Consider the following 24692-nt stretch of genomic DNA (forward strand, 5'->3'; position numbering starts at 1 on the left):
AAAGTGCACTGAAAATGCAATTGGAAGTGCAGTCGCTGTAGATCTGAGGGGGACATGCAAGGAAAATAAAAACCAGCATTTTAGCTTGTACATGATTGGATAATAAAATCAGCAGAGCTTCCCCTCATTTCAGATATTCCACTCAGATCTACAGCGACTGCACTTCCAAGTGCACTTTCAAGTGCACTTTCAAGTGCACTTGCCGTGCACTTGTAGTGCAAAGTGGATTTGCCTTTAGTAAATAACCCCCTATGTGTTTTTTTTTTTTAAATATTAGTACCAGTTTATAAAGGCATGAAACAGCAACACTAGAAAAAGCTGGAATGTACCTAAAAAGTCCTTTTATAGGAGTGTATAAAATGTTGAATTCAATTACTGCTCTATGCGGAATTTGCACATTCCATGGAATTTTCTGAAACTGGCATTTTACTAACTTTTCCATATGCAGACATTCACTAGACTTTTTAAGATGTACAGATGCTGTCAATTGACTGAAATTCTAACCGGAACTAGTATGATAATTTGTGGGCAATTCCAGTAAAACTGAATGTATAATTGGCAAGTATTTCAAATCCCACTGCTTACTATTTGTGTTTCCCAACAGTGCAGCAATGTGGTTGTTTAACAGGGACTTTTGACTTGAATTCATATTATTCTAGTTATACAATATCCATAACTGAAGAGGGTTATGCTATTACTGTACTAGTCTGTATTTCATGTTTCCTCTTTTATGCTGGTTCTGCTTTTTCTCTTGAATCAAAGGGAATTCTGTCCACATACCAACTATTACAGTGCTTCTACTGCCTGCTCTTATACTCACTGAATATCATAAATGTACTACTAAAAATAGTAGAGGAAAATTGGATGGGCAAAGCTACACGCTAAGGATTATTTTCTGCACCAAGAGCCCTACATCAGATATTATCAGTGCTAAATTCCCAATACCAAAAGCTAACAGAATTTTGATAATTGGTGCAGTCCAGTGAGTTCTCATCAATCCAATAATTGTAACATAGACACCATAACTGAGGATGCCACATTTCCAGTAATGGATATAATTTACTAAGTAAATAAAAAAAAAAAAAGACAATTTAATCAAAATCACAATTACCATATACACATCTTAAATTGGGTTCATTTTTCCCATCCTGACAGTAGGCTTGTAAGCTAACTTTTAAGAACACACAACCGTGTGTGAATTATATGTGAACCAATATTTGATACTGTTTCAGAAATACTCATCTTTTTTAATTATTAGAAAAAGATGTGTGCGCAACGTATTAGAAAAAGGTGTGTGCGCAACGGGTATAAAAAGGATCATTAGCAAAAGCTGTCTGGAGAAAGATGTGATCAGATAGCCTTAGTACCTTCTGTATGTCAAACTGATTGGTGTAAAGTGATAGTCGGAAGTAAAGTTGCAGAGCAGTCACATCTGTTTATAACCATTACTAAATAAAGAACGTCAAAGGATTATCCTGTAGACCATATTTCAGGATGTTGGCCGTACTCCTAATTCTCCACTCTAGCGGTATGAGGTGTTGTTACTTGTAACTACTCACTGAAAATGGAGATAAACAAGCAATACATTTTAGACTAATGCTGGCATTGGCTGTAGCAATAAATAGATTAGGAATGGATTATCAATCTTGCTTGCCATCAAATACCTATTTCGCTCAGAAATGTGTGCTTAGCACACAGAGAAGGTTGACTTGATTGTATTTCCTCCATGGCTGATCATTTAATATTAATTAAAGGTATTATTTGTTGATCAAATCACCCATCTACTGCAATAGATTTCTGAAATATGAGATTCATAAATCAAAATTATAGTTATATCAAGAACTGTATCAGTACATGTCTGGACAATCTCTTTTGATTGCCTTAATTTTTGTTTAAAATGGTTGATGGCTGTATTATTGGTACGGCAGAGAACACAAAAATGGGATAATCCACCATGCCAACTTTGAGCTATTAAAATGTACCTTCACCCCTACTTCCCCTACTTCCGTACAACCAACTTTCCATTGAATACATTTTATCATTATTATATTATTATTTGTTATAATTATATTGTTATAATTATTTATAGTTATTTAATGCCTGTAAGGTTCATGTGCGTGTAAAGGCAGGTGTCCCAATAGTTTTGGTAACATCGTGTATATATATTCATTTATTTTTTTCCTATCAAAGGATGTGGTGGAATTAACTCACTGGAGAATTTACTGCTCCACAGAACTGTTTCAGATTCCTGGATATACTTAGCAATAAGTTAAACACATGTAGATGTAAACTCCATGTATTTGCAGTCCTGTTGCCTGTTAAATACAGCAGTCCACCTCTCCAGGGGATTATTGTACACTAACAGCATCAGAAATGGAAATACATCTTGACATTTGTTGTTACCATATGCACAAATAAAATTGTGGGACGTTTAAACACATTTACAGGTCATATACAGTATATCATTGTTAATTGACAATACTGAATTTGTTTTGAGTTACCTAATTGAAATAATGTTTCAAGCAATGTAAGCAGCAGATTATCAAAAGATAAAGATATACTAAAGAAAAAAAAGGCATGTGTGCTATTAAAGTGGAGCTATCATTAAAGTTCATATGTGATAAGAATCACTAAAACACTTATCAGCTTTAATAACTCACATTAAACTCTCAAAAAAGAAAAAAAAGAAAAACTGCTTCAGTTGCTAGATGGTCTAGATCAGTGGTCTCCACACTGTGGTCCAGGGGCTGGATGCGGCCCTTTGCTTGCCTTAATCCGGCCCTTGGAGCAATATTTCTCTCAAGGTGCTATTCCTGCCACTGACGCCAGCAATGGGGTACTATTCCTCCCACTGATACCAACAATGGGGCAATATTCCCCCCATTAATCTGTGGGGCCAAGGAGCCAAAGGACTCCATGTGAACAAACGTAGGTCGTAATTTGAAAAAAAACCCACAACTTTTGTGTCCATTTGTCAGTGCTATTGCCTGTCGTAGGTCCTTCTTAAGCCAGGTCAGGTCCACTTAACCTCTCTGGCAGTATGATTATGTCAGATTTTTGCATCTCAAAGCGGTACAATGTCTCGCATGGAAATTTGGCGTTTTATATTGTAACCCTGTAATTCTTATGCCCCGTACACACGGTCGGATTTTCTGACGGGAAATGTGTGATAGGACCTTGTTGTCGGAAATTCCGACCGTGTGTGGGCTCCATCACACATTTTCCATCGGATTTTCCGACACACAAAGTTTGAGAGCAGGCTATAAAATTTTCCGACAACAAAATCCGTTGTCGGAATTTCCGATCGTGTGTACACAAATCCGATGCACAAAGTGCCACGCATGCTTAGAATAAATAAAGAGATGAAAGCTATTGGCTACTGCCCCGTTTAGAGTCCTGACATACGTGTTTTACGTCACCGCGTTCAGAACGATCGGATTTTCCGACAACTTTGTGTGACCGTGTGTGTGCAAGACAAGTTTGAGCCAACATCCGTCGGAAAAAATCCTAGGATTTTGTTGTTGGAATGTCCGATCAATGTCCGACCGTGTGTACGGGGCATTAGGAATAACTCACTTAAATCTGTCCAAACAAGAGTCTAGTAGACATCCCGGGTATGATAAAGTTTGAAACACGAAATCAAAAATTATAATTAAATAACTATAAATAATTATAACAAATAATAATATAATGATGATAAAATGTATTCAATAATGTAATCAAATCAAAAACAATGAAATTTGCAGAATTGTCACTGTCATTACTTTCAGTGTTTGATGACGAATTTCCCTACAAATCATTATCGCTCAATTCTGCAGGTGTTCTACATTACTATCACTGTTTTCTAGCTGGTCTGCAGGGAACGGAGCCCGACACAGTGATAGATCGAGCAGAGCACACAGCTCGCACACACAGCGGGGAGACATCGCAGGATCCTGGGGACAAGGTAAATAAAAGTAAAGAACGAGACATTAGTTCCCCAAGATATTACACAGAAGGGACCAAGCTGTCCCCAAAAAATCTAAAAAATTAATTATAGAAAGAAAAAAAACCAGAAGGAATTAAACAGTAGCAATTAAATTTAAAAAAAAAAAAAAGTTTTTTTTTTTTTTTAATTTAATTGCTACTGTTTAATTCCTTCTGGTTTTTCTTCTTTCTATAATGATTTTTTTAGATTTTTTTGGGACAGCTTGGTCCCTTCTGTGTGATATCTTGGGGAACTAATGTCTCGTTCTTTACTAGACTATTTTTATCAAAATATACCTCAACTCCTCTACTATACCACACTAGGTCTCCTAGCTACTTGGCTTTGCCATCTGACCCGGGTGATCGTTTTCCTTTATGGGGATAGTGTGCACCTGCTGAGCTCGGTTGGAGCAAATTTTATATTTTCTATTAAAATGATTTATGTGTTTTTCTTTGTTATATTTATATGTTGTTATACCATATACTTATTGGTGTATTTTTCTTATGTATATCATCAGAATTTTCTAGGCTCCTGAAGAAGCGCTCTTCATACGCGTAACATGTCGAGCTTTTAAGAGAAAAAAACATACCTTGACTCACAACCTGACCCGCAATTTGCTTAAATACATCGTTAATCGGAGCACCCTTATGGGAATTCATTCTCTACCCATTTTTGGATATATTGTTCTATATATAATGTATTTAGCGGTGTTCTGGTCATGTGTGGGGTATATAATACCAATTGTATGGTAATTTTGTTTGTGTTACCTTGTGATTTGCATTAATTGTTTTCTTTCCTTTTTAATAAGTTAGACCCAAATAAAACAATTTTACCTTTTATAGACAATATATCTGTGTGCCCACTAAGCCCAACTAAGTCCATTTCTTAGTTGTTTAGGTCTCATATGTTTGATATTGGGACGTTGACACACTGCTATTTACGTACCTACAGTGTCAACCTGTTTTAGGTACTTATCTATTTGGGAATCGCCTAAGTAAACTGACCTTTGGTTTTGCAATCCAAACATCTGTAGTCATACATACTACATTTGCTGCATAGTTACTGGCAAACAAGAGTGCATTGAATGATTGGTATTTAAAGTCTGGGCTCATTTAGAACTTTTGCCATAACATCCTAAAAAATCTACTGATAAAAGTAAACTTTCTTTCCTTGCAGACTCCATTACATTTAGCTGTGTTAAGTGGAAATCTTCCTACTGTCCAGCTGCTATGCGAACAAGTAAGTAAAACTGAATAGGCTAATAAATCTGTTAAATTGGATTTACATGGAATCCTAGAGGTCCTTGTTTATTTGTGACCTCTTCTAATTACATATCTCTTAAAGTAGAATTATAGGCAAACCTTTTTTTTTTCTTCCTTTGGATAGAGCAAGGGAGGGTTATAACCATCATTTTTTTTTTAATCACCATCTGTGTCCCATTGCGGAGATTTCCCTTCACTTCCTGTCCCATAGCCAAACAGGAAGTGAGAGGAAATCCCTGCAAATTAAGGGAATTCCTTGGGGAACCCCAGGTCTACAGAACTAATGTCCTCATTGGAAGATATCCCATCTATTACTTTTCTGGGGACAACCCAAAATTTGGGATTTTCTTTTACTTTCACTTTTAATGATAATGGTACAAATGACAGATAGAGAGGGTGAATCTCCCTAATGGAGGCACAGAGAACAATAACAACTGACAAGCACTCTAATCCCTGTGCAAGCTATTCAAAACTTAAAAAAAAATGCCTTTTAGTTATATTTTAAAGCTTCCCTGAAATTGAGTCTATACATTTTATATTTCACTTGCAGCACTACCTGCTGGCAAAATCTAGAATTCTAGTAAAATCATTAAAAACACATTTAGGGAGTGACTAAAGCAGGGGTGCCCTCTGATGTGGCCCGCCACCTCCTGCTCTGGGATGGCGGGTCGGCAAGCCCAGATCACGGGTTCCCGACCCACCATCCCCAAGCATCAGTGTGAAGAACGGAGTTGGCGCTAGAGGAAGCAGAGCCAATGCTTCCTGTATAGCGCCAGCTCCTGTTACAAGCTGAGCGATACCAAATATACTCCGCCTGTGACAGGAGCGATACAGGAAGCATCAGCTCTGCAGCCACATGCTTCCTCCAGCGCCAGCTCCTGTCACACTAATGCCCCGTACACACGGTCGGATTTTCCGATGGAAAATGTCCGATCGGAGCGTGTTGTCGGAAATTCCGACCGTCTGTGGGCTCCATCGGACATTTTCCGTCGGATTTTCCGACACACAAAGTTGGAGAGCAGGAGATAAAATTTTCCGACAACAAAATCCGTTGTCGGAAATTCCGATCGTGTGTACACAAATCCGACGGACAAAGTGCCACGCATGCTCAGAATAAATAAAGAGATGAAAGCTATTGGTCACTGCCCCGTTTATAGTCCCGACGTACGTGTTTTACGTCACCGCGTTTAAAACGATCGGATTTTCCGACAACTTTGTGTGACCGTGTGTATGCAAGACAAGTTTGAGCCAACATCCGTCGGAAAAAATCCATGGATTTTGTTGTCGGAATGTCCGAACAAAATCCGACCGTGTGTACGGGGCATAATGCTCGGGGATGTTGGGTTGGGAACCAGCCAGCAGTACCCACCAGCAGTACCCACCAACAGTATCCACCAGCAGTACCCGCCAACACTAACCGCCAATAGTACCCACCAACAGTACCAGCCAGCAGTACCCGCCAACAGTATCTGCCAGCAGTACAAGCCAGCAGTATCCACCAGCAGTACCAGCCAGCAGTAACAGCAAGCAGTACCCACCAGCAGTAACCACCAGCAGTAGCAGGCAGCAGTACCAGCCAGCAGTAAACACCAGCAGTACCCGCCAACAGCACCCGCCAGCAGTACCAGCCAGCAGTACCCACCAGTAGGGATGGGCGAACAGTTCAGCCCGAGCATAAGTTTGGGCCGAACTTTCGCTGTTCGGTCGTGCTAAAGTGATAACTAAAGGATTTTTGTAGCTGATTGACAAACATCAAGGGTAAATCTTGCATCTTAATTGTAACAAATGAAAACCATCAATTAACAATTTGAAACAAGGTATACAGTATTCAGAAGATTCTAATGGTTTGCAACATCGTAATTCCTTAATAACAAACTCAGATCCCCAGATGGTGCCTTACCAATTGTGATCTGCTTACCTAAAAATCAAGAGATAGGTATTAAAGAACCCTCTTTACATAAACAGATATAATTCGTAATCTGTATTTAAAGTGATTGTTAGGCCTATTTTTTTATATTCATTGTAATAATAAGCATAAATAAAACAAAATAATAAACATACTTACCTACTGTGCTCCTGAGCCAGGCTGTGTGCGTCCATAGACGCATACAGCATGGCTCAACCCCTGCTCACTCCCTCCTCACTGGTTTTGACTGACAGCAGCAGGAGCCAATTGCTCCTGCTGCTGAGTCTCCTGTGAGAAGAGAGAGAGAGGAGAAAAGCTGCTGCAAATGGGCACAGCCCTGGATCGAGATTGGGCTCAGGTAAGTGCTTAACTGCTTGCCGACCAGCTGCTGTCATTATATTTCAGCAGGTCGGCTTGTTCCCGCGAATCACCATACCGGTACGTCGGCTCTTTTAAAAACTATAGCGGGCGCGCGCGTCCGCTTCATGGCAGGGGGAGCTGATGTGCATGGCCGACGGCCGCGATATCCGCCGGCCATCTGCAATCGCTCCACAGAGAGCCAGAATGGGGATCTGTCAATGTAAACAAACAGGTCCCCATTCTGACAGGGAAGTACAGAGTGATTAGGAGCAGCGATCCCTCTGTACTCCCAGTACAGTTAGAAACACCTTCACAGTTAGAAACACCTCACAGGGAACTCACTTAACCCCTTGATCACCCTCTAGTGTTAACCCCTTCCCCTTTGCCAGTGTAAATTATACAGTAATCAGTGCATTTTTATAGGACTTGATCGCTGTATAAATGTCACTGGTCCCAAAAAAGTGTCAAAAGTGTCCGACTAGTCCGCCGCAATGTCACAGTTCCGCTAAAAATTGCTGCTCACCGCCATTACTAGTAAAAAAAATATTTATAATAAAAATGCCATAAATATATCCCCTATTTTGTAGACACTATAACTTTTGCGCAAACCATATCAATATACGCTTATTGCAATTTTTTTTTTTACCAAAAATATTTAGAAGAATACATATTGGTCTAAACTGATGAAGACATTTGTTTTTTTACTTTTTTTTGGATATTTATTATAGCAAAAATTTAAAAATATTGTTTTTTTTCCCAAAATTGTTGGTCTTTTTTTGTTTATAGCACAAAAAATAAAAACTTCAGAGGTGATTGAATACCACCAAAAGTAAGCTCTATTTGTGGGGAAAAAAAGAACGTCAATTTTGTTTGTGTACAGCATTGCAAGACCGTGCAAATTGTCAGTTAAAGCGACGCAGTGCCATATCGCAAGAAATGAGCTGGTCAGGAAGGGGGAAACTCTTCCGGGGCTGAAGTGGTTAAGTGGGGGAGGCTGGGGGGAGCAAGTTTTAAAAGTTTTTTTTATCTTAATGCAGAGGATGCATTAAGATTTTAAAAAAATGTTTTCCTTTTTTCCTTTAGAACCACTTTAAAGGGGTTGTAAAGTTTCATGTTTTTTCACCTTAATGCATCCTATACATTAAGGTGAAAAAACACCTGGCAGTGACCTGCCCCCCTATTTTACTTACCTGAACTCTCGAACTTGACCCGGCGGGGACACGCTCTCTCTCTGCCTGGGATTCTCAGCCCTTGATTGGATAGATTTATAGCAGCGCAGCCATTGGCTTCTGCTGCTGTCAATCAAATCCAATGACTCAAGCGCCGGGGGGCGGGGCCGAGTTCTGCATGTGGCCTCTATGGACACTGAATGCTGGACTCGGGAGCACGCCCGCAAGGTGACCACCTCGGAGAAACGCTTCTCCAAGGGGGTTATCAGATGTGGGGAGGAGCCGCCGAGGGACCCCAGAAGAGCAGGTTCAGGGCCACTCTGTGCAAAACGAGCTGCACAATGGAGGTAAGTATGATATGTTTGTTATTTATTTACTTTTACAATGACTTTATGTCCACTATATTGGGCATATCATCAAGTATTATGAGTCAGAAATCAGTCTCCACATGCCTACGTTCTGCAAAATGTTAGGGTACTGGCAAACAGTGCCCTGAAAAAGTATTCATGCTCCTTGAAATTTTCCACATTTTGTCATGTTACAATCAAAAACAGTAAAGGAATTTTATTGGGATTTCATGTGATAAACCAACACAAAGTGGCACACAATTGTGAAGTGGAAGTAAAAAGATAAAATGGTTTTCAAAATTTTATACAAATAAATATGTGAAAAGTGTGGCGTGCATTTGTATTCAGCCCCCCTGAGTCAATACTTTGTAGAACCACATTTCCCTACAATTACAGCTGCAAGTCTTTTTGGGGATGTCTCTACCAGCTTTGCACATCTAGAGAGTGAAATTTTTGCCTATTCTTGTTTGCAAAATAGCTCAAGCTCTGTCAGATTGGATGGAGAGCATCTGTGAACAGCAATTTTCAAGTCTTGCCACAGATTCTCAATTGGATTTAGGTCTGGACTTTGACTGGGCCATTCTAACACAGGAATATGCTTTGATCTAAACCATTCCATTGTAGCTCTGGCTGTATGTTCAGGGTCGTTGTCCTGCTGGAAGTTGAACCTCCGCCCTAGTCTCAAGTCTTTTGCAGACTCCGCGTACACACAACCGGACTTTCCGTCAGTGTAGACTCTGACAGTCTTTCCAACGGAGTTCCGCTAAAAAGGACTTGCCTATACACGATCACACCAAAGTCCGTTCGTTTAGAACGTGATGACGTACCACGGGACTAGAAAAAGGTAGTTCAATAGCCAGTAGCCAATAGCTGCCCTTGCGTCGTTTTTGGTCCGTCGGACTAGCATACAGACGAACGGTTTTCCCGATAGGTATTGAGTCCGTCGGAAAGATTTGAAACATGTTCTATTTCTATCAGAATTTTAGAAAGAAAAAGTCCGATGAAGCCCACACACGATCAGAACGTCTGACGGAATGATTCCGTCGGACCTTTTCTGCCGGAAAGTCATGTGTACGCGGCATAACAGGTTTTCTTCTAAGATTACCCTGTAATTGGCTCCATCTATCTTCCCATCAACTCTGACCAGCTTCCCTGTCCCTGCTGAAGAAAAGCATCCCCACAACATGATGCTGCCACCACCATGTTTCACAGCGGGGATGGTGTGTTCAGGGAGATGTGCAGTGTTAGTTTTCTGCTACACATAGCGTTTTGCTTTTAGGCCAAACAATTAAAATTTGGTCTTATCTGACCAGAGCATCTTCTTCTACATGTTTGCTGTGTCCCCCACATGGCTTCTCGCAAACTGCAAATGGGACTTCTTATGGCTTTCTTTCAACAATGGCTTTCTTCTTACCACTTTTCCATAAAGGTCAGATTTGTGGAGCGCACAACTAATAGTTGGACAGATTCTCCTACCTGAGCTGTGGATCTCTGCAGCTACTCCAGAGTTACCATGGGCCTCTTGGCTGCTTCTCTAAATAATGCTCTCCTTGCCCGGCCTATCAGTTTAGGTGGACGGCCATGTCTTGGTAGGTATGCAGTTTTGTCATACGCTTTCCATTTTCAGATGATGGATTGGACAGTGCTCCGTGAGATGTTCAAACCTAACCCTGCTTTAAATGTCTCCAGAACTTTATCCCTGACCTATCTGGTGTGTTCCTTGGCCTTCATGATGCTGTTTGTTCACTAAGGTTCTCTAACAAACCTCTGAGGGCTTCACTGAACAGCTGTATTTATACAGAGATTAAATTACACAAAGGTGGACAGAGTAAAGGTGTTAGTAAAGGTGTATCAGAGTAAAGGGGGCTGAATACAACTGCACGCCACATTTTTTCACATATTTAGTTGTGTAGCAATTAACCCCGAAGGAGCTGCTGATATTTGATTGGGCCTGTACTCTGCTATCTTACCCCTGACTGAATTGGCTCGAACCCGTTTGACACAAGTGGAACGGTGTTGGTGTGAAATAGTATACCAATAATGTACCCTTACCATTACCTGGGTATCCGTTGTTCCACCTGTAGGAGAATGAACAACACTTCACACCAATTGTAATTAACCAGAATGTAATTTTACTGAGACTGGTATAAACGGTAATTACAATAACTGCACTGTCACACAAACGTAATATGACAATGCGATAAGCATTCACAAACTATGTCTATGTAAAGATTTCTTGAATGACCCTTGCAGGCACGTCTCCAAGTGGGACTAATGCTCAGAGTGACAATGCCTTGACACTGGGTACCTTCCCACTTCCAGCACGCTGCACTAAGCACACTAATGCAAGGTTATCAAACACAACACAGTACAGTTTGCTCAAGAGCTTCCCCCTGAGGTATGATGTGGTCCTTTGTTACTGTAACTGAACACAAGTCCTCTCAGTGAAAGTTGTAGTCTCTGGTCTTCTGTCTTCTGCTAGCTATTGTACTGCAGTGTTTGTAATCCAGGGGTTTAACAAGCAAAGAAGTAATATAAACTGATGATTGAAAACTGTTCTTGTTGTGTAACACACTTATAACTGCCTCCGGTATAGTTGTCTCTGAACCGCACAGTGTCAGTTCTCAGTGAAGTATAGGCTTGAGGCCTGCTTGAACCCAGTCTACTGGAATGAGACCCCTCTGCGGAACTGCAGGTCTCAGCAACGTTGTGGTATGAGCCTAAGTGTGTAAAGTGCATTAAAGAAATTTGGGTGACAGCCCTCTCACCACACTAGGCCTGGAAAGTTGGAAACCGGTTGTCTCAGTCCTGCTGCCAGCCAGCACCGTCACGCTGCTCTGCTCCGCAAGATGACCAGGACCCCCAAATGGCTCCGCCAGGTGTCTCTGGAACCTTCCTGATCTGATCACACTGTTTCTCCAGCACACTGGGGTAAGGCAGAGTCAGTGGCTCTCTGGAACACCTCCTCACAGATCTTTGCAGGCAGGCCACGCGCCCAGAAGAGAAAGAAAATGGCCGTGCTAAGCCTTTTATATCCTACCCATCAAGCATTTCAGTTACTCACTGTTCATGGGTAGGTGAGTGAGCATTGTGGGTAGGTGAGTCCTTCCACAATGCAACTAAGTCACTTCCTGTAAGGCTTTCCCTATGCTCTTCAAATGAAAAATAAACAAAGTCTCTTTCACATTTATGCCACTAGAGGGAGCCAAATACCAATTTATAGCATTGTCCATTGTTTAGCATTACATGGCAATAGAAGGCAAAAATACCAGCGCTACAGTTGTAAAAAATTTAAAAAAACATTTATCATTTTCCTTCCACTTCACAATTATGTGCCATTTTGTGTTGGTCTATCACATAAAATCCCAATAAAATACATGTACGTTTTTGGTTGTAACATGACAAAATGTGGAAAATTTCAAGGGGTATGAATACTTTTTCAAGGCACTGTAGATGGCTGTTTTCTTCTAATGGAGTGTTTATGGTGTGCAAAAGGTTCAGGCACTTGTGGAAAAATACTATAATATTAGGATGCGTTTATAAACAAAAAATAACCAGTTATTATTTATCAATCAACCCCTTGGTGCCGAGCGTACACAAATATGCGGCCCCGCAGTGGCACATCCTACTGATTCTTCACAATCTGAACATGTCTAGTGCCACCCACAGTTTATAACTGGTTCACCGATCTATACTCTGTAGAACACTGGTCAAAAGTGGTCTTCATGAAAGACTTGATAAGTTCAAGTTGGAAATATTCTGCAGTAACAGAAGGCAGTTTCATTGCCTAGAGAGGATGGGTGTCTGCGGGCAACAGTTAAGTATGGTGAAAGTTCTTCTCTTCTCTCTTCAATGCTGAAAAGTACAGGCAAATACTTATCCAATGAACAGTACCTTCAGGGAGGGGTCTAATCAGTACCAAATTCATTCTGAAACAGGACAATCACCCTGAACATACAACCAAAGTCATAAAGAACTATATGCAGAAAAACCAAAGAACAAAGAGATTTGGAAGAGATGGTAGCCCCCCTTACCCTCCAGAGCCCTGGTCCCAACATCACTGAGTCTGTGTGGGATTGCGTGAAATGAAAGAAGCAACTGACACAGCTTAAATCCGTAGAAGACCTATGGTTGCTCCTCCTGGATGTTTGGAACAACCTACCTGCCAAGGTCCTTAAAAACTGTGTACAAATGTGTACCTAGGAGAAGCAATGCTATTTTAAATGCAAAGGGTAGACACATAAAGGATGGATTTCATTTAGGCCTTTTTTCTGTTTCTGTATTTTGAAGGTATTTAAATGACAAAAATATAAAGCTGCTCATTGCATTATTTTTGAAAGCATCCTTAGCATTTTGTAATAGGTGCCTAAAACGTTTGCACAGTACTGTATATATAATATATGCTATTCTATTTTTTCTGAATCTTCATTTGTTCAATTTTTGTTAATGCTTTTTAAATATACAGTAGAAATAATTTTGTTATTTTACAGGATGGGGTAGAGCTGGAAGGAGAAGATAACAGCAAGAACACTCCACTACGACTGGCTAAGGGACGTAAATCCAAAGAAATAGTCGCATATCTGCACAAAGCTGTCACGTGGTCAAAGAATCTCAGTGCTAAGTTTGATTGGAGGTATTTTTTTCACACAAAGTTTTATTTGTTATTTTTGCTGTTATGCTTTAGATTTTGACATATTTATTTTTTTAAGTGTTATTTAGACATGTCCCTGACTCTTGAGTTCCTGTTATTTCCTTTACTAGGAGCGACATTTTCAAATATTACCTGCAACGCCACCTGCTGGTTAAATGTTGGAGCACCCTTCTAGGAATAATGAGCACTATTATGTCTTAAACTGGCCATATACCTATAGATTATCTGCAGATTTTCTATGGTTAGATGGAAAAAGTGCAACAGATTTCTCCATGTTCGCTAAACTGTGTGGATGGAGGAATTTACCTTTTTTTCCATCTAACCATAGAAAATCTGCAGATAATCTATAGGTGTATGGCCAGCTTTATGCCGCGTACACACGAGCGGAATGTCCGACAGAAAAAGTCAGACAGAAGCTTTTCATAGTCTATTCCGATCGTGTGTATGCCTCATCGGACTTTTTTTTCCCAAAATTCTGGCGGACCTAGAAATGGAACATGTTCTAAATATTTCCAACGGAACCAATTCCTATCAGGAAACTCGCTCGTCTATATGCTGTTCCGACGTACCAAAAACGTGTTGTACGTCCCCGCGTTCTGGACGGTCAGACTTTGGTGTGACCGTGTGTAGGTAAGACCGCTTGAGCGGAATTCCGTGTTCCGTTGGAGAAACCTTCGGAGTTTATTCCAACGGCAAAACCGGTCATGTGTACAGGGCATTAGGCTTCATTAAGATGCGCTGTTGCCAACCACCCCTCCTTAAGCTGCATTAGTCAGCAGACAGGGGTGTTTACATGCTGCCTTTGAGATGCTTGACTTCGCACCTGCATCAAAGTTTACCTGACAAAGCGATTGGTGGGTGGCCAGCTTTCTGAACGCTACCCACTATAGCAAATGGGCAATTGCGGCAAATCCCCCGTAACTGTGTGCAATGCATGTGGTTGATGTGTGTTTGTTGGTAAAAATTGGGTTAAAGCAGGTGCTGAGGAGGCATCAAATTGCTTCTTCACCACCTGAAGCTCGGCTGCAGAATTACATCTACTCCTAAAAGTGATACCCTGGTTAAAAAAGGTATGCATTGTTTTTTTGTTTGTTTTTTTTTTTTAATTTTTAATTTAAAGGTCAAGGAATTATACAAAAACCATTATCAAAAAGAATATTAAGGTACACAAAAAAAAAACAGCTCAAGATATATCCCGACATCGAACACACATCATAGCAGCTGGCATGTATGCAAAAACCAACAAAGTCAGTCTTGTACCCCAATCTGTAAGATGCTTGATCACAATCTCAACAAATTCCCCGAGCAGGGTTTTTGAGTTTTTTGGAGAGTATTACCGTATGAGAGCAGCCGAAAGGTCCAGTCTCATACAAAAATAAGAACAGAAAAAGATAAAAGAAAGCCAGGTAGGGAGACAAATATGAAGAGTGAAAAAGAGAAAAAAAAAAAGGGGAGGGAGTGGGTGAGGGGGAGGGCGTGAAAGAAAGAGCAAGGAAGCTTCCTTGACTCATTCACTCCACCGGGTGCTCCGCCGGCTGTGATGCCAGTAGTGTCTGATCCCTATAGAAAAAATAGGGAGTCCAGATCTTCCAGTATTTATCGTCTTGCTCCTTTAAAGTCATTGTTAGATTCTCCATAACTTGCATATCCACGATTCTCGTCTTCCAATGTGAAATTGTAGGGGAACACAAACTTTTCCACAAAGCATACAGAATACAGGCTCTAGCCGCTGTAAGCAAATTAATTCTTTGGCTGACATTGGGGTGTCATTTAAGAGGTAGGCCACCAGATTCTGCTCGAGTGAAACTCTGGTCAGCGTTTTAATGGTGGATTCTACATCAGACCAAACATTTTTCAATTTTGGGCATTCCCAAAAAATGTGCAGAAGGGTCCCCACAGACTCCTCACAGCGCCAACATATATTGGGGACCTGCGGGTACATGCAATTTGGCTGGAGTTCTATACCACCGTAGAAGGAGCTTATACCCTCCCTGCTAGCCAAGGACGATTTGTGAGCAAAAAGTATTATGTTGTCTTTATGAGGCTGAGAAAAGGTAATTTGGAGGTCAGTTTCCCATTGTTGTATAAAAGTTAAGTCTGACCTGGTTTGTTAAAAGAGCATAAAAATGTGTTAATGAGTGGGGAAGCTGATCGCTCTCCACACAAATCTGCTCAAGTAGTGTTAGCTGACGTAGGGTTTGGTGATCTGCAGGCAGTGACCAAACGTGAGCATTTACTTGTGCCCTTCGAAGAAAGTCAAGCTCATTGTGAAATCGGGCCTGGAAACCACTACTAGACAGAAGCCTATTGTGAAATGAATGCGTCGGAAAACATTTTTTCTTCAAAGTATGTGAAATTTTGGGTCTGTCAGTGTCAGGAACCATGAATCAGACTTAGACAGAAGTGCAGTAAAAATCACACTTTTTAATAAAATGGTACAAACAGAGCAAACATGGTCAAAACATAGCCAGGGTTCGGTAACCAGAGCAGGTAGTTGAACAAGCCGGTGAAACAAGAATCCAGATATCAGCATAGTAGAGGCATTAAACAGGATCAGGAACCAGAAGGGAAGTTCAGCCATGCAAAAGTCTTTAACACAGCAGAGAGTATCTGGATATGTTGACCAGGCGAAGGCACAGAAGATCTGATTGAGGCCGTTTAAATAACCAGCAGGGCTAGCTGATGAGCAGGAAATGAAGACCAGGTGAGTCACTATGGAATGAAGAGTACTAGCAATTAACCTACAGCTGAGCACAGCGCTCTGAGAAGGACAGTCAGGCCCGGCGAAAAACACATATGATCCCAATATCGGTGTGAGAGGACTCAGTTCAAGCGAAAGAACAAGCATGGTCCTAAAAGGTATGCATTCTTAACTTGTGATTTATACTCTTGCTCTAAACAAACAGAATTGATGGGGAAAAGGAGAAGAAGAAGTTTGGGAGCTCTTACACACAGTAAGAAACGATTTCATGAAAAATAGATTATAGGGCCATTAAGTCATGGATGTATAGGGATTATTTTTGGAGAATAAGAATATTGTTTAGTGTCACTTAAATGGTTAGACTTAATGGTCTATGCCATTTTCCTGGAATCAATGGGAGTAAATATTGGGGGAGGAATAGTGCCCCATCGTTGGTATCATTGGGAGGAATAGTGCCCCATCGTCGATATTATTGAAAGAAATAGTGCCCCATCGTTGGTATCATTGGGAGGAATAGTGCCCCATTGTTGGTATCATTGAAAGAATAGTGCCCCATTGTTGGTATCATTGGGAGGAATAGTGCCCCATCATTTGTATCATCGAAAGGAATAGTGCCCCGTTGTTGGTATCATTGAAAGGAATAGTGCTCCATTGTTGGTATCATTGGGAGGAATAGTGCCCCATTATTGATGTCAGTTAGTAGAATCAGTGTCTCGTGTCAGTGGGATTTTGTACCAAGATCCGTACAAAGGCAAGCGGAGGGCCGCATCTGGCCCCTGGGCCACAGTTTGGAGACCACTGGTTTATGCGGTTATGTGAACAGCAGCAAAAAGGGTGTCTGTTAGAAAGCACCTTTACATTCCTCTAGCATTCACATTAGTCTCTGCATGGTAAAGGACACCTGGATCGATTTGCATGTGAACCAATCATATTTGAATCTGGACCCAGGACCACAGTACTGAAGATATCAGTGCTTAAATCCACATGACCATTGTCTTGCTCCTTCCCTCATTTGACAAAGTGCAGGCGCGCAAAACACATTGTCATTGTGACAGGACCATTGGCATTAGCTTGCTATCCAGGCACTTCAGGGGTGAGATTGACCAGCGGCTTCCTCCCAAGGCAATTTCGGCTTAGCGAGTGACGTCATCGCTAGAGACCGGACACGAACGCCTTCCTCCCTCAGAGTCACGGCTTGGCAACAGCCTCCTCCTGGTGCTAGTCCCTGCATGTCCCCACAATGTGGCAGATTAACCCCTCTGGTCGCTGGGCAGTCACCTTCCGGTTAGCTGGTCATCATCGCTGCCGCCCATCCCCAGTGAGACACATCCCGGACCTTTCCTAGTGGAGTACAGGTTAGCCGCTGATCACACTCACCTCTGGCACTGGCATTGTTTAAATATTTATCAATAAACAGCTTACACAATAACTATGTGTGGTTTACATGAGTATTGGTCGCATACAAGTAGTAGATTCACCAGTGACCACATGCCTTTTTGAGACAACATTGTGGATCCAAGCGCTTTTAGGAACTTTTGCTGCTTGTTTACTCCTTTCCCTCATTTGCCTTCTGAAAAATCATGCTAAACTATGGTTACCGCCTGACCCCTTTTAAGACAAATTAAATGTGACTAGAACCTCATTCACACAACTACTGCCTCCTCGATGTGCCCTCATGAAAATGTGCGCTATATGTTCAATGGTATGTTAATGTAAAACACACCTAAATGCACTGCACAGATATGAACCTGCCATCATGGGCATCCGCAGCATAAGGCAAGGGGGGGCAATTGCCCCCCGAGAATCGTAAGAAGGTAGAGGTCGACCGATATATCGGAGAAGGGAGGAAGAACGTGGGGTTCGTCCTCCCTTCTCCACACGTTGTTGGCAGAGCAGCACCGTGGTGTGTGAAACTGTATGGAGAGAGAGAGGACCTGTCAAAATTGAGGTTGGATGTCGGGGTTGGGCGGGACCCAGCTATCCAACACCAGTCAATGGGATGGGATCTGGGCGGGCCGCTACGTGTATGTGACCCCGCCCCTTTCTTAAACAGCCCAATCATTGGCTGGATAGCTGCTGGGTCCCGCCCACCCTGGGTCCCGCCCACTCCGGGTCCCGCCCATCTCCGACATCACGCTGAATTTGTCAGCTCCCCTCTCTTTCTCTCCATACAGTTCCACACAGTTACACTATCGGCTGTGAAACCTGCCATTGCCATCCAGTGCGACCAGCCAGTGCCATCTGCCAATGCCAACCAGTGCCTGCGAGTGCCACCTGCCAGTGCCACCTGCCAACCAGTGCCACCTGCCAGTGCCAATCAGTGCCACCTGCCATTGCCATCCAGTGCCACCTGCCAGTGCCATCTGCCAGTGCCTGCCAGTGCCACCTGCCAACCAGTGCCACCTGCCAGTGCCAATCAGTGCCATCTGCCAGTGCCATCCAGTGCCACCTGCCAGTGCCATCTGCCAGTACCAACCAGTCTCACCTGCAAGTGCCAATTAGTGCCATCCAGTGCCACTTGCCAGTGCCAATTAGTGCCACCTGTCAGTGCCAACCAGTGCCACTTGCCAGTGTCACCTGTCAGTGCCACCTGCCAAAAAAAAAAAAATCGGCCTTAAATATCAGCTGCAAAAATTGGCATCATATATTGGCCATCAGCCGCCAAGGTTTCTAAATATCGGCATCGGCCAGAGAAAACCCCATATCAGTCAACCTCTATAAGAAGGTGTTGAAGAGTGAAGACAGTTGCCCTGTGTAACGCAATGGCCGCCGCGGCAGCCGTGGACTTTTTTTCTACGTCTGCTGGCCTGGGGCTGCTCTCAGTCTGTTCCGACATACCACAGATTGATACAGACATCCGTCCCTCCCTCCCTCACCCCCGGCCCGATAATCGGATTGGCTCTGACTGCCCTCGGGCCTCTGCTCGACATCTCGGCTGTTCCGGAACGTGATTGGCTGCCTCAGCCTGCCTGTGTAACGTCCCTATGCCGATCCGGTCGGCTCGGCGCCGGCTCCTCCCACAGGTGCGTGCAGTGACCGAGAGAGAATACGCTGCCAGTGCTATCGCATCACTGAAGAACCACAGGTAACAGCACTGCAGTGCCACTGTTCCAGTTAGGAGGAAAATATATTTATATATATATATATATATATATATATATATATATATATATTGCTTGGAAAGTTGGACAGCTGAGCTATTGCTGGAAAAATATATTTGTGTTGTGTGTTATAATATCTTCTTCACTTTGTATGGAAGTTACTCAGTCTCTCAGGCATACCAGTCCATGATGCCCATATAAATATAGCATAGAGAATGTACATCTTGCTATTTGCAATGTACTGCAATACATTTGTTGTGGCCATATTTTGATCTTGATGAAAACAACCTATACAATATAGGCTGTTTTCATCAAGATCAAAATATGGCCACAACAGATGTATTGCAGTACATTGCAATATAGAAAGATGTACATTCTCTAGGCTATAGTTATATGGGCATGGAGTGAAGCTGAATTATCTCAAGAGCTATTTCACACTGCCATCTGGCTGCGTTATCGGTAAAGCTCCACTAGTTGTAGCGGCGCTTTACCGTCGTTTTAGCGGCACTATTCGGCCGCTAGCGGGGTGCTTTTAACCCCCGCTAGCGGTCGAAGAAAGGGTTAAATGCGACTGTGTATCGCCGCTGCTGAACCCCCCCCCCCCCTTGAAAAAAGCCCATGCCTGCCATAATACAATGGTAGGGCATGAAGTAAATCTGATTTGCATTGCCATTAGCCACAGAACCTGTGTAACTCACATGTGTTCAGTTATAGGGTTGGGCTGGCAACTCTACTCTAAACGTTGGTTCTAATACTTTATTCCTTAATGCAATGTCTGTTTTTCTCTGTAGTACGTGGTTGTTTGGTCGCCCGGGAAAATCAAAAGCACCCATCCTCTTCTTTTTCGGCAATTTGTTTCTTTGGGGATACCCAACATACTTTTTTAAGGTAAAATGAGAGTCAAAAGCTAATTAAAAACTTACAGATTGCTATTCTGCTATACACTGATTAAGATGATTAGGTCTCTTAACTAATTATTCTCTTCCCTATTTTGCTGTGTTGTTCCCTGGACTGAATAAATCAAACAGTAATGCAACTATAATTGCTTGATTCAGTCATCCAGTCACCTTAGGGTTAGGTGTGGACTGAGCCCAAAATGCAGTGGAAACTGCAAATCAAGTTAGGAACAGTTCTACCAAGATGATTTGCACACAGCAATACCACTCACTGTGGATTGGGTTGAGTGGCCTTCTAGGCAGCAGGCAAAGAGGGTTACATCAGACTTAAAAGGGGAAAAAGCTACACAACTTTGTAACTGAAATTATTATATACTAATGGTACACTCTAATCAAAACTGACAATTAGAAATTGAAATGTACGCAGTGAGCACAGCATTTGTTAAAATACAGCTTAACAGGTCATGGAGAGGCAGGAGAAGGGAGATTGTGGTGGTGCTCCTTCACTTTTTAAGTCTGCAAGGTGGAGGTTGGCCAGTGACCAACCTTAAATGCAATAAGGTCAAGGTTGGCTAAAATTGTTTGGAAGGTGAAAGTATGTGTGTAATATGTACAGTACATGTACACCGATCAGCCATAACATCATGACCACCCTTTGCAGGAACACAGGATCCATGCCTCTCTACTGACAAAACGGCAATCTGCCTTGTTTACATAGGCAGATTACCGTTCTGCCTGTGTACTGAACAGTCGGCAGGTGCTGGCAGACATTGAGCCTGCAGTATCTGTCGCTGGGCTCCCGCTGTGTTTCCGCTGTGTTTGATCACAGCGGGAGTGAGCGCTAGCCGGCGCGCATGCGCGTGCCCTACCCAGGAGACCTGGCTTACATGTGTATGTGTATATGTATATATATATATATATATATATATATATATATATATATATATATATACAGGGCTTTTTTTCAGCGGGAACGCGGGGGAACGCAGTTCCGGCACCACTAGCACTGAATGTATGTAATAGCATGGGGTGTGGGGTATGCTAGAGGGTCTGTTGATGTTGGCTGCTGTGGGATCTATTGTCACTGGTGGGGATCTGATTTTGTGTGAGGGTCTATTGTTGCTGGGGGGGGGGGTCTTATGTTGCTGGAAGGGATCTACTGTTGAGGGAGAGGTCTATTTTTACTGGCTGCTGGAGGATCTATTGATGCTGGCTGCTGGGAGATCTGTTGTTGCTGCTGGGGGAGTGGTTTAATGTTGCTTGGGTGGATATTTTGTTACTGGGTGCAATATTTTGTTGTGGTTGGTTCACTGTTGCTGCAGGGAATCTATTGTTGGGGTGGAGTCCATTGTTGCTGGGGGAGTCTATTGTTGTGTGGGGATCTATTGCTGGGATTCTATTCCTGGCTGCAGGGGATCTATTTCACTGCTTTTCTTTTTATCATTAACATGTTCCATACAAATGATTTAGCACCACAAAATGATACTTGGTTCTGTATTCTCTAAAAGGGGCAGTACTGGTAGGTGGGTAGGGGGTGGAATCAAGGGACGGGTGGTCAGAGGTGGGTAGGGGCAGAGACAAGGGCTGACTCAGATGGGGGAAGTTCCTGCACCTATTCTCCGAGAAAAAAAAAAAAAAAATCCTCCGCTCACGCCAGGGTGCTGGGTGTAATCCTAGACTCCGACCTCATCTTAACACCCCACATCCAATCACTGGCTAAATCTTGCCACCTTAACCTCCACGACATTTCCAGAATTCGCCCCTTCCTAACTAACAACACCACAAAACAACTCATTCACTCCTTAGTTATTTCCCGCCTTGACTACTGTAACTCCCTCCTCACTGGCCTTCCTTTACACAGGCCAATCCCTCCTTCAGTCTATTATAAATGCTGCTGCTAGACTTACTCACCCTACTAACTAATCCATGACTGCTGCCCCTTTCTGCCAGTCCCTTCACCTGTTTCCACTAGCCCAAGGTATAAAATATTCAAAATATTAACCTAAACATACAAAGCCATCACCAACCACATCTGCACATATCGCCCAAATCGTCCACTCTGCTCCTCCCATGGCTCCTCCCAAGACCTCCTGCTCTCTAGCTCCCTTGTTACCTCCTCCCATGCTCTCCTCCAGGACTTCTCCATAACCTCTCCCATCCTCTGGAACTCCCTACCCCAGTATGTCCAATCAGCTCCTACCTGGTCTGCCTTTAGGCAATCTTTGAAAATGCATTCATTCAGGAAAGCCTACCCCACCTCCACCTAAAAAAACTGTACTTGAGTTACCACCATCAGATCATCCCCTGCAGCTATTACTTTTGGTAGCACCTCTCCCTCCCTTTAGATTGTAAGCTCCAAGAGCAGGGCCCTCCTCTTCCTTCTGTATTAAACTGTATTGTAATTGTACTGTCCAAGCTTTTATATTGTAAAGCTCTGAGAAAACTGTTGGCGCTATATAACCCTGTATAATAATAATAATTCCCTATCAAGCAATGCATTGGCTATGGAAGTAAATCTGAGGCTCATTTTTGACTATGTAACAGTGAGCTCCGTTTCTGTAACTTATACATTGTGGAGTATTGCTGACTAAACACTCTGTTTCCTGTCTTTTACAGATTGTGCCTGTCTCATATAATTATCTCTGGGAATGGCATATCACATTCCTGCTCAGCAATGTATTGATGTGGTTCTCTTTCTTAAAAGCATCTCTTATGGATCCAGGCTTCCTTCTCCGGGACACAGAAGAGTATAATCATGCTGTCAGGCAGGTGCTGTATTCTTAGATTAAACAACAAATTACTCTTTATAAGATTTATTACACCAAAGTACTTACCTCTGACCAGAATAGAATATGTATGTAAGAATTGTCCCAGAAATATAGCTACAACAGTTACACATGTCATACATTGATAAGCTTTCATGCTGATGCCTAAAGGTAGGTACACACGGGCTGAAAATCGACTGAAAACGGTCGGTTTGGCAGTTACTGGCTGAGCTTCGGCCCTTGTGTACAGTTTCTCGTCTGACAGTAGCCTGTCAAACGAGCATGCTGGAAAGCCATTGGCTGCGAGCGCTGATCACTGTGTTCTTGTAGTGGAGGGGGGGGCAGCCTCTCTGTCAGAACACAACTCACAGGGAGATCGCCACACTAACATGTGTTAGTGCGGCAATCTGTAAGTTCAGCCCACTGGGTTGAACGAAAAAAAATACCTGTGTGTACCACGCATTATTCTTGCTACAGCTATTCTGAACCTTATCTTCCAGATATTCATCCCTTCTATAAAAAGAGTTTCCATGTATCAATTACTTTACTGATCAATAACTGTTTAGATATCTAATGGGCAGAATTAAACCTACTGAATTGTCCACTGTTTGTGCTCTTTAGATTTGATTTTGTTTTTTTTCCTTGCTTGATATAGACCAGGGCTCTCCAAACTTTCTAAACAGTCTCTAAAGGGACAGTTTTAGACTTTAGAGGGACCGGACTGTGTCCAGTGGGAGTAGAAAATGTCCTGGTGTCAGTAAACAGTACCCCATCTTTGGTATTAGGGGGAGTATACAGTGCCCCATCATTGGTATCAGTAGGAGGAATAGTGCCCCAAGGGGCTGCACATTCCCCCCCACGGGCTGCAGTTCGGAGACCACAGGTCTAGACATATTACCAGTTTGGATCTTACATAACTGATCATGTGCATGTACAACTAAACCAGTTGGAGATCAGCTAAACTTTGATTCAAATCAATTAAAACTTCTTACTATAGACAGTTAACGTAAAGAAATTGTATATTCTTTTAAATTATTTTTAGAAATACAGGTAAAACAGATGTGGATAATGTTATCAACGTTCAAGTATAAGTATGTGCTTTCTACAAATATACTTTACTTTCCTTTTAAGTGATAAAAAAAAAAAAAAAAAACCTGTGCATGATACTGACTTTAGCGGGCCATACATGGATTTGGCTGTTTCAGCAGGAACTGGCTGAGATTCGATCCATGTATGGCCCCTATGGACTCTGTCGGATTTTTTCTGCTTGATTAGCGATGCAGGCTTATATCAGTGTATTCTGACTGCAGGGAAGTCTCACCTCTTTCAGAATGCAATAGCTCAGTGGAGTTGATTCCCCCATCCATCTTAGACCTGCTACATTATATAAATGTCCTGGAGGGCTTCATATTCATATACTGTACACATGCTGCCAATGGGACTAGTTGCTAGTTTGAGTAGCATAGGCCTGATCTGCAAGCATACCAGTCAGACTTCAATAATTAACAGCTAGTTACAATGATTATTCAATGTAATTCTGTGTTACAAAGTTACACTGTTGCAACAA

General features: G+C 42.3%; 1 protein-coding gene across 2 annotated transcripts in view; it reads left to right on the forward strand.

Annotated features, from left to right (window-relative positions):
* Window positions 1–24692, forward strand: part of LOC141111419 (uncharacterized) — a 65679-nt gene that overhangs the window by 32726 nt on the left and 8261 nt on the right. For both annotated transcript variants that reach the window (XM_073603718.1, XM_073603709.1), the window contains exons 4-7: window positions 5144–5206; window positions 13502–13644; window positions 20256–20352; window positions 22977–23129. In XM_073603718.1, coding sequence (XP_073459819.1) covers window positions 5144–5206; window positions 13502–13644; window positions 20256–20352; window positions 22977–23129 — 456 coding nt within the window. The remainder of the gene's footprint in view (window positions 1–5143; window positions 5207–13501; window positions 13645–20255; window positions 20353–22976; window positions 23130–24692) is intronic.

Source organism: Aquarana catesbeiana, linkage group LG01, assembly GCF_042186555.1.
Source record: "Aquarana catesbeiana isolate 2022-GZ linkage group LG01, ASM4218655v1, whole genome shotgun sequence".
Classification (NCBI taxonomy): Eukaryota; Metazoa; Chordata; class Amphibia; order Anura; family Ranidae; genus Aquarana; species Aquarana catesbeiana.